The 10,893-nt window shown below is 62.8% G+C and overlaps 1 protein-coding gene across 1 annotated transcript; it reads right to left on the reverse strand.

The window, feature by feature from the left end:
* Window positions 1-2,870: 2,870 nt before the first annotated feature.
* VSTM2L (V-set and transmembrane domain containing 2 like) lies at window positions 2,871-9,700 on the reverse strand (the record flags this gene model as incomplete). Its single annotated transcript, XM_079543359.1, has 4 exons — window positions 2,871-3,143; window positions 4,134-4,184; window positions 4,533-4,702; window positions 9,592-9,700. 4 exons carry the CDS (start codon window positions 9,698-9,700, stop codon window positions 2,871-2,873), a joined length of 603 nt encoding a protein of 200 aa, XP_079399485.1.
* Between the last annotated feature and the right edge of the window lie 1,193 nt (window positions 9,701-10,893).

A 10,893-nucleotide genomic window follows, 5' to 3' on the forward strand; every position in this document is an offset into this window, starting at 1 on the left:
GGACCTTCACAGCAGCTGGCAGAGGAGAGGAGAACCGCCGCCATACAGCGCTCACCTGGGAGAATCCTGGCAGCGATGCCCAGCGTCATTGCAGGGGAAACCACGGCCCTGTTTGGGTCCTGACTGAGGCGCCTTCCCCGTGGGTGAAAGGTTTTCTTTAAGCAGTGTGTGAAGGTGAGGTGGGTGCCTCATCCCAGCTCTGGATTTGTACTTTGCACGCTGTGCTGGAGGAGATCGGAGGGTCAGAGCTCAGCTCTTTCCAGATCTGCAGGACAAAGAGTTGTTTTCCAGACATGACTTCCCAGCACTCGGTGGTTGGGTGACATCCCTGCAGCACCCCTTGCCCTTACAGCTGTTGTGTCCCGTCCCCACCTGCAACATCACTGAAAACTAATGCTTAACCCTCCTGGAGAGGCGGCGCATTAGAAATCCTCTTCTGATATTAACTGAAATCAAGAACAACAGCTATATCCATTTACAGGGAATGCCTCACCAGTATTACTGAGAACAGCATCCTGCTTTCCCCTTAGCAATAGCGAGGTTTTCCCTTACAGTTATTTAAGCCAGGCCAAATGAATCGTGCTGCCTCATTCTTGCCGTTGAGCCGCGGCAGATCCTTTAGATAAACAGCCAGCCTTGATTTACAACTTGCAAGTGATTTAAGAGTCCCCCTTATTCCCAGATTGCCTGCCATTTCTTGCAGGCTATTTCTCAAACCTCTCCAATCCTTAACGCCCACCTCAAGGAGAAGCATCAGGCTGCTGGCTGCGTGCATGTGGCCAGACGGTGACATTTGGTGCAAGGCTGCAGGTCCTGCTGCACTCACCTGGGGCTGCCCCGAGCCCTGCAGGCACTGCTCCATCCACCCCAGACTCATCAGCCTCGTCCCACGTGGCCTCTGGCAGCCGACTGAAAGTTTGATGCTGGTAACACAGAAGGGCAGATCTCTACTCTCATTTCAGAAGCAAGCTCAGAAACAGAAAATGCAATGAAATAAATGGGTTGTTACATGGGACCAGCTTTGTGTGTTATTGCCAGGGATCCTGGCTGAGCATCTGGAGTGATGATCTGAGGTGGTTTCTCTCACCTTGGTTTTGCTTAGGCTTTGCTCCTGGTTGTTTTTCCATGAGGAACGCAGCTCAGTGGCTTTTCACCAAGAGGTCAAGGCTGCAGCTCAGCTTTTACCCTTCGTGCTTCTTCCTAAGTACACACAGCACTTAACATCAGGCTGCATTTGATCCGGGGAACCTTTCAGAGCTGATCACCCAATGAGGGAAGGCAGGAGAGGCGGGTGGGCGAAACATTCCCTTTAGTCTCCAAAGCCCTCCTGGGATTGCTGCAGGATTGCTGTAGCACTGCTCAAAACCCATTGCCCAGGCACAGCCACCAAGCCCGCCTGTGCCAGAGCCCTCGGTGGCAGCAGTGCTGCTCCTCAGTGCTGCTCCTCAGTTACCCACCGTCTGGAGCTGAGCACACCGTAGAGACCCACGAGGCCAGGAGGCACCGGCTGCGGCCACCTCACCTGTCTGTGATGCAGAACAGAGTGAGCCTGCACACAGGTGGCAGTGCTGTGCCCGCGGGTGCAGCTCCCAGTCCCGCTGCTCCCCTCTCTCCCCGCTCCATCTCCTGCTCCCAACGATTCCCATCAACTCGGCGAAATGAATCTCTTCCAATAAAAGCTGTTATTTTTAACGGCCTGCCTCTAGGTTTTGCAAATTGCCACGCCAAACAGCCATTTGTTTGCTCGCCGTTTGAAGTGATTTGCAGCCTGCTCCTCTCCTCAGCGCAGCCCCAGCTCTTCCCTCTCCTCCTGCAGACGCTTATTACCCGCTGGCTGATCCTCCCCTCCCACCCTGACACGCATTCCCTGGCGGGGAGCAGCCGAGCACGACGCGCAGAGATGAGCAGAGCCACTGCTGCCCGTGGTGGAGCAGAGCTTCCAGCAGAGCCCCACGGCTGGGGCTGCACACATTTCTGCCCCGACAAAGTGCCGCTGTGTTTACGGGCTGCGGTGCTGCTCACTCGATGCGATCGCATCTCCTGTCCGTGGCGAAGCCCCCAACTCCAGCTGCATGCCCCCGGTGCTGCTGACACCAGGCTTCTGTTTCTTCAGTGCATGACAAATCGTTTAATATCAGCACACCGAGAGGGAAATGGAGCTTCACGGCTTAATAAACAGCAGCAGAGCCGAGCTTTGCCAACAAGAAGCAGGAAAGAGTTCCTCCAGACCACAGGGCAGAGCCCACCCAAATGCCTTCTGCTCCAGCGCCCACCCCAACCCCTCTGCCGCTCCCGGTCCCACAGTGCACAGCAGCCCCAACAAGGCTCAGCTGTGCTGTGCTCCCTTTTATCCCCCCCCAGCCCTTCCAAGGACAGAGACGCCTGCAGGATTCGTTAAGGAGCTTTATTAGCTGCAGGTGGTGCAGGCTGAGAGGGGGGTGCGAGGGCAATAGGACCCCAGGCCCTCTCCCCTCTGCAGCCCCCTCCCCAGCGGCGGTGCCCCATGGTGGGGTCCCAGGGTGCGGGCAGTGGGGTGGCAGTGAGACCCCCCCCCCCCCCCCCCGCACCGTCCTTCCTGCACTGGGCTCAGGCCTCGGCACACTGGGGCAGCTGTGGGGCAAGCAGGGGAGAAGGCAGTATATACAGTCCCTAAAATGGCCGCTGGGATGACAGACGGGCTGTGAAGTGGGGTGAAAGGGAACAAAGCAACTAAACGGGGCCTCCTACGGGGGGTGCGGATGGGGTCCGTTCTGCAAAGCACGAAGGGGAGCAGAGGGGGGGGGCGCGAAGCCAGGAGGGGCAAACCGGAGCGAGGGGGGGGGGTTGGGGGGAGCCCAGCATGGAGGTCAGTCCGTGGGGCAGCGGCAGTCCTACAGCACGCAGGAGGCGTCGGCCGCGCGCTTCCTGAGCTCCCTGCCGGCCTTGTGCTGGTGGTGATGCAGATGCGGGCCGGGTGGCTGCGTGTCCTGGGGATGCCCGGCGCTGCGCGCCGCCTCCACGCGCAGATACGCCTTCACCTTGTGCTGCCGCGCCGAGCCCTCGCTGGCGTCGATGACGCGGCACTCGTACGTGCCTTCATCCGCCGGCTTCACCCGCGACAGCCGCAGTTTGTGCGAGATGTTGCTGCCGACCACCTTCACCACCTGCGGCGGAGCGCGGCGTCAGGACCCCCCCCGCGGCCCCTTGGGGACCCCCTGCCCCAATCCCTCGCTGCTGCCCGGAGTTTTGCGCCGGGTGAGACGGACGCTCGGCCGCGCCGCTAATTAGCTTTTCTACCAAATTGATTCGCTCGCGGTATTTATCGCCCAATGAAATTTAAGACTTATTCACCAGCCAGCGCCGCGGCTGCCGTGGGGTTGGGTCAATAAATCAGATTGATGGCCCGCCCCGAGGCCCCCGGCTCCGTTCCCTGTAATCACACGGGACGGCACGGGCCGTTTTTCTACTCGCTGCCGTGTGTGTTGGCTGAGGGCTTCGTGTTTGGAAATGGGGCCGGAGCTGCTGCCAAAGAGCCACAAGTGCCCATGGAATGGGAGCAGAGAGGGGTGGGGGGTCCAGCATCACGGCGCAGGGCTCCTCCAGCACAGGGAGGGATGCTGCGGGCTCCAGGCATTAATTCTGGGAGTGTTGCGTGGTCCATCAGGAGGAAAGTGACAAATGGGCCTCAGAGTTCAGGAAGCCACGCGGCGAATCGATCAAAGGGGATATTGTCTCCCCGGGGCGTTCATTACCAGCAATGGAATTTACATGTGCTAATCCCCACTGATGAGGAGGGACAGCAGTGCCCACACGGTGCAGGTTGGGCTCGGCGCCGCCCAACACCTTTTTGCCCTTTTGCTGGGATGATGCAGCAGGGCCAGGCAGCAGCACACAGCCAAGCACGTGTTTAATTGAACTGATTGGTGTCTCCTCATTCTGATCCCATGAGCACCACTGGATCGGGAGCACCGGGGAGGAAATCCCACCGCTCTGCCCAAAGGATGGCACCCAGTGTGGCACTGCTGGGCCCCGCATGGGGACAGAAAGAAGCCCCCGGGTGCAGCAGCCCCCCGCGTTCCGTGCAATGGGTGCCGGCGTTGGGGGCTGCGGTGCCCCCAGGCACAGACCTCATCAGAGCCGCGATTGGAACTCACGCTGATTTTTGTTGCGTCCTTCCCAGCCTCCTCCTGCTGTGATGCTTTTAGCTGCTGGGAGAGAGGGATGGGGGGAGAAGGGAGGACATCAGTTGGGCTGGAGCACGGGGAACCATGAGCCGATTCCCACCCCACAAGGAGCCGGGATGGGAGCGGGGCCAGGAGTGACCCCCGTGGCCTCAGCACATGGCAGAGCCCGCACAGCTCTGCCAAACGCACAATAATGAGGGCTCATTAAGATACCGAAAGCCGCCCTCCTTTTATTGGGCCCTTATCTCTGTGCAAACAGAAAGGGAAACGGAGACAGCCGTGTGCCAAGGCCGATAGACATGGAAGTGGGGGGAAGAACGGAAGGCCGCGCGATGTGCGTCCCCCCCCCAGCGCCGGCAGCGGCGTTACCTGGCCAGAAGCCCACGTCTGTTTGTCCGTCCAGTCCTTGTGGGTGCGGACGTACCACCACTGGATCTCAAGGGAGTACGACGGGGAGCCGCTGCCGCGGAAGGAGCACGCCATCTCCACGTCCTCACCCGCCTGCGCCGTCACATCGTGCGGGGTCTCCGTGAACAGCGCTGTGTGGGCAGAGCGGGGCTGCGGGCACCGTGGATGTGCTGTGCCCGGAGCCCCAACCTGTGCCCCCCATCCCTGTGCCCCCCGCCTCTGGGACCCCCCGAGCCCTCTGCCCCTGCGCAGGACCCGAAGGGGCGATGAATGAACGCAGCGCGATCGCATCCCCGCTGAAATGGGAACATAAATGAAAAACAAATCCTTGTTTAATGCGGCCCCCAAACAGTCTCCCACATGCCATATGGTTTGCTTTCCTCTCTCAAAACAAATATTGTTCAGAGATGTAATTAGAATTCTTTTCATCTCCTCTGGAGAGATCAGCGTTCCTCTGCATATCGGTCTCACTGCGGGGGTCACTGGGAGACGGCGCAGCCACAGCACGGTGTGGGCATGGGGCACCCAGGGCTGGCACGGTGCTGTGCCCCCTCCCCACAGGCACTGCTTGGAGTTGTGGCAGTGCTGAGACCCCCAGCTCAGCTCCACACCCGGGCCCAGGAAGGATCTGTCCCCACCAGGGGCTGCTGTGGCTCCGGCGGCCATTCAGTCCCATGGTGCCCACACAGAACTCCCTGAGCATCAAGCAGCCCTGGGGCTCCTTACCGAGCCTGATCCCATCAGAACACGACTTATTATCAGCATGACAGAAAAGTTAATGCCTCTAATATCGCTCCGTCCCCCCGGACGCGTGGCAATCCTATAGACTTATAGCTTTCCTTTAATCCATCTTAGCAGGGAACAGAGGAACGCACGCGGTGTGGGAGCTGCCTGTGCCCCGTGTGGGCTCAGCACTGCAGCTGCAGTCCCTCCATCCCTGCTCGGCAGTGGCAGAGGTGCATCCCTCCACACTCCGACTTCCAGCAGTGGGCTGGGAGCAGGAAGGTCCTTCGTGAGCAAACCCCACAACAGCCCCAATTCTGCCACCCCGGTGCTGCTCTCCCCATCACCCCACAGGGCCCTGCTGTAATGGCACGGTGCAAGGTGCATCCCCATCCCCATCCCAACCGCCTCCCCGTCCCCTTCCCCAGCCAACAAGCAGCTTGCAGGGCTTGTTGGAGCTATGGCACTACAGGGTGTTGCAATGGGGCAGCCCCCCTCAGTCCCCAGCCCATCCATGTCCCTGACATTGCACCGTGTCCTCACAGACGGAGGGAGGGGGGGCTGCAGGGCCCACGGCTCTGCTGCTTTATGGCCGCTACCTGTCATAAACTGAGCAAATCAGGATCGATAAATCTTCCAGGAAACAAAAATCAGGGGAAATAAAATGAACTCAATGGGGAAACACAGATAAACGGAATTGAAAACGCCTGCTGGGACGGCTCCGTGCGCTCGTAAACCGCAGACAGAGCGGCTGCTGCCCCCCCACCGTGGGGCAGGATCGGCCCCCACAGCCCCCACAGCCCCCACAGCCCCTACAGCCCCCTGCCCCATGGCCACGGCCACACCAGTGCCTGGAAGCAGCTCAGGGCTCCTCTCAGGGCCCGCAGCCCCAAGCCTGGTGCTCACAGCAGCGCACATCCCGGTGCTCAGGGCCGTGAAGGGGCAGAGGAGCTGCAGACCCCAGACCTTCAGTGCTGGGAGTGCTGCGGCTGACACTGCTGTGCTGTTTGTGTAAACACGCACCGAAGGGCGATTAAATATGTATTGGACATTGGCAAAAGCATATTAATTACTGTGTTAGTGCACCAGCTCGCTTCGTGAATTATTTACCCCTCTGAAACAGAGCAGCCCCCATCGCACCGCTGAACTGCCAACGCTGGGGATAAACCCAGCCCTGCTCCAGCCCTGCAGGGTGTGGGGCTCAGGGATGGAGATCTGGGGCCGACGGATGAAGATTTGGGGCTGATGGCTGCAGCTCTGTTCTGCAGCCCCTGAGCTGGGCTGGGCCTGCAAGGAGAGCCCACAGACACCTCCTGAGCCCCCATGTGGGGGTCTGGGCACCACCACCCCCCATCTGTCCCCCAGTGCAAAGCACAGAGGGCAAAGAGAGGGGGAAAAGGGGTTTGTGGAGGGGGAGAAGTGGCCCCGAGGGTGCGGCAGGGTGCGGGGTACAGGGGGTGGGGGGAATGCAGGGCATGCACGGCTGCTGTGAGAGCTGCTGCCCCCCTCACCCCCCTCCCAAGCTCTGCTATTGTGTTTCGGGCAGCGATCAAGTGTGGCTGATCCTTTCTCTTCATAAAGCTCCAAGTCATAATTCACGGTTTATTATGGCTGGGTGAGTCAAGACACTCCGAGCACTAATTGCCAGCAGGGCCACGCGCTCCGCTCATCCTGCCCCTGCCTCCTGCCCCCCTCTCCTCCCTCCCCAAAACCCCGCAGCAGAGCGCAGGAAGGGCAGCACAGGAGGGCACACAGCTGTGTGTCCCCCGCTTTGTGTCAGCACCCCGGTGACGACCGACCCCAACCTCAGTGGGACCGACAGCTGCAGGGGCTGCGGCGCAGCCGTGTCCCCGAGCAGAGCCAGGTGCTGCCCCGCACTGCAGGGTGAAACCGCCCTCCTGCTCCCACCCACCAAATCTCCTCCTGACAACTCTACAAGCAGCAACGGCCACCCCTGGGTCACCCAAACAGTGAGGAACCAACACCATGCAATGACCGCTGCACCCGCCCAGAGACCCCAGAGCCCCTCAGCCTCAGCCATGGCCATGAAGTGAGACTTCTTCCCGCTGCACGGCCGTGTCTGGCCCAGCCCTGCAGCACCGGGGCTTCACTGCTGCAGGGCACTGCTGCACCTCTGCCATCGCCGTCCTGCAGAGCTCGCAGTGCCTTCAGGCCGAGCCAACCCAGAACCTGGGGGGATTTCTGCCATTGCAGCCCCACTCCCACCCGGCACTGGAGCTCCCTGCTCCCACAGCAGCCGTGTGGGGCTGAAGCTCTGGCCGTAGCACTTTGCTCCCAAAGGGAACAAGGAGGAGCAGTTATTTGATAGTAGAAGTGGCAAAAAAAGAATTAAAAAATGGGCCTGGTCCTGTGGCTCCTGGAGGGACCCCGGCAGCATCTGGCGGCCCGTCCTGCACACATCATGCACTCCTGGAATGCATCTGTCTGTTACGGGGCGATTTCCCCACTGAGGAGAGCACAGCACAGCAGGATCCACCCGGGGGTCCCTCAGCACAAGCGCTGCAGTGGGGAGCTGCCAGTGGGGCCGAGGCGAAAGTGTGCAGGGAGGGGATGTGGGATCCACAGTCCTGCATGGAGCCCAAAGCAGCCGACACAGAGGCGGTGCCCAATGTCCCCAGCACAGCCCCGGCAGCAGCGAAGCCCCCGGCCCTGAGGGGGTCCCATCCGCAGCCCCACCTCCTGGCACCGTTGGCTCAGCTTAAAATCAGCCGTCGGCGTCCTAACGTAGTAATTCCCAGCGCCTGGCCGTCGCCTGCCAGCATTCTTCAAGGGAAAGGAACGCGCAGACATTTGATGAGGAGAGGTGTCAGAAGTAATTGCGCTGAATGACTGCACGAGCAGCAGCAGGAAAAACACATCGGATGGAGAATTCCCACCAGGAAGCATGAAAAAATCCGGCACAATGCAAAGTGTTTATGAAAGTAATTGATAGAATAATCATTGGCGTGTGAGACAAAGGAGCGGGGCAGCACCCCGGGGAGCCGGGCCGGCGCTCCCGCAGCCCTCAGCCATTCAGCCAGCGGTTATTGATGGGAGCCGCTACCGCTTGCAAATGATGCAGGGAAGGAGACGGGGCTCTCCCGCCCGCAACGCGCGCTGCTTACCGAGCGGCTCGGGGCCGGAATCACCACCGGGCAAAGCGCGCTGCCCCGGGGCCACGGAGCCTTCGCTCAGCCCCTCCTGCGCCGCCTGCGCCCGGGCCGAGCCCAGCGCTGACGCCCCCCGGGTGGCGCCCGGAGCTCAGGGGGAGCCGAGAGGCCGCAGGGAGCGATCGCAGCCCCCGGTGGCGGGGACCCATCCGCCTCCCTCCTGCCGAGCGGCGATTGATACGGCACACGGCTCTCCTCGAATTGGTATTCACCTACTGAACACGGATGGCTTATTATCCATGACCCACTTACTCACTGCTTTTCAGTACCGTTAATAAAGGTTTCTGTTGTGATTAAGGGAGTCGCTGCGGAATCGCTCACAGCCCAAAGCCGTAACGGGGCTCCGAGGTGCGCTCCCCATCTCCACGTCCCTCCCCTCGGTCCTTTCTCCTTCGCGGACACCATTTCATCGTTTTTTTTTTAACGATTGCTGAATTTCTGAGCGGTGCGGTGCGGGACCCGCATGCCGCTCACCCACCTCACCCAGCCCACGGGCCGCAGCCCTTTGCCTTCACCCCACGGAGCGGGGACAGATCCTCCCCCAGGGCCGGCTCCGGCCCCGGCCCGGCCCCACCAGCGGCTCCCGGGGCCGGGAGGGACCCCCGACGGCCCCGAGCATCCGCGGTCGGTTGGGGTCTCAGCCCCCCGCGGCGCGGGGCAGCGCCCGCTTCCGTGATGCCGCGATCCCACGGAGGTCCCGGCGCCGTCCTCCGGGCGCTCCTCCGGCGGATCCGCGGGGACGGATAACGCGAGGGGACGGAAGGAGCCTCGAGGGGAGACGGCGCTCCCGCTGCGAGAGGCGTGCGGCGGAGCGCGGGATGCAGACGGGGCTGCACCGCGCCCGGCGGCGGAGGCCGAGGGAACGGAGCGGCGGAGCGCAGCCCCGATCCTCCGCCCTCGCTCCGCGGAGCCGCCGCCGCGACGGAGCGCTCCGTGCTGCCGAAACCCGGCCCCGCCGCGGCCCCCGGGACCCCTCCGCCTCCGCCGCCGCCGCCGTTCGGTCGCGCTCCGCCGCGCCCCGGGCAGCCGCACCGCCGGGACCGATCCCCGGGCGCGCCCCACCCGCCGGCCATCCCCCGCCCCGCAACCGTCCCCATCCCCGGTGCCCGCCCGGTGCTCGCGCTCACCGCTGCCCTCCGCCGGGGCGTCCCACGGGGGGGGCCGGGAGGCGGCGCCGAGCTGCAGGTAGAGCCCCAGGTAATGGAAAATCCCCACGGCCAGGCCCAGGGCGCCCATCGTGCCGCCTCCGTCCCGGGGGGGAGCGGCGGCGCCGCCGGGCCGAGCCGCGTCCCCGGGGCTGCGCCGCGGTCCCGGCGCCGCCGCGCTGCGGAGCTCTTCCCTCGCTTTGCGGAGGGCGCCGCTCGCCGAGGCGGTGCAGCGGCTCAGCCCGGAGCCTCCCCCGCCCGGCGGAGGGATCCCGACCCGCGCACACCCCCAAAGTTTTTTTCCCACGGTTCATTCTTAAAGTGCGCGGGGCGGGGCTGAGCGAGCGCGGAGCGGAACGCGGGGTCACGGCGATCCCCGGCACCGGGACGGCGCCCGGCGGCAGCGGGAAGGGCCGCGATCGCCGGCACCTTTCGCTCTCCCGAACCCCCCGCCCGACTCCGTCCCCCCCTGGACCGCAGCGGCGACCCCCGGACCCCCCCCTGGCTTCTCGCACCTCCGCCCGCTGCTGCGCCCGCACCCCGGGGCTGCACCGGGTCGGCCCGGCACCGCCTGCGCCGTTCGCGTTCCTGTGCTGAAACGTTCAGAACGCGAAGAGCCCGAAGGCGGCGGCCCCGCAGCCTCAGCCCCGCACCGCTCGGGGAGGGGGGCACAGCCGCACGAGGGGAGCGAAGCCGCCTGAAGGATATTTCCTCCGCGATAAACAGCGGCAATCAGATCGTTCAGGTGTTCCCTGCACCGAGATGACAGATGCTGGCTGCAAAGAGATTTCTTTACACTGGACTTGAAAATGCAATGGAAACACAACACTCCTCGCTCCCTCGCGAGGATCCTCGGGCAGCGCCGCGGTCGATTTTTCCATCCCGGCCCTGCACGGAGGGCCCGGGGGACGCAGCAGAGCCCCGAAGCCGCTCAGCCGCCACCATAAAGCAGCGGCTGTAAAACAAAACAAAAAAAAAGTTCTGTGCGCTGCGGTGCTTTCCGCGTGTCAAAATAAAGCCCACATAAGAGCAGAACAGACAGCATTGATCTCTGCTCGAGTTCATTACTCCCTCTAGAGTTACACGCTGGAGGAAAGAGGGAAAGAGCGAGGTGACGGATGGGCCGGGGCGGCGGCTGCTGCGTGGATGGGGGGCTCGGTGTGCAGCGCTGGGGGCTCACACACACAACCCCACCGTGGGACCCACCTCAACCCCTGCCAGGTCCCCCCGTGCACAGCGCTGTCCCCACGGCTCCACGAAGCACCGAACCGCCGCAGGAGAGCC

The sequence above is a fragment of the Tetrao urogallus genome (genome assembly GCF_951394365.1).
Source record: "Tetrao urogallus genome assembly, chromosome: 16".
Lineage (NCBI taxonomy): Eukaryota > Metazoa > Chordata > Aves > Galliformes > Phasianidae > Tetrao > Tetrao urogallus.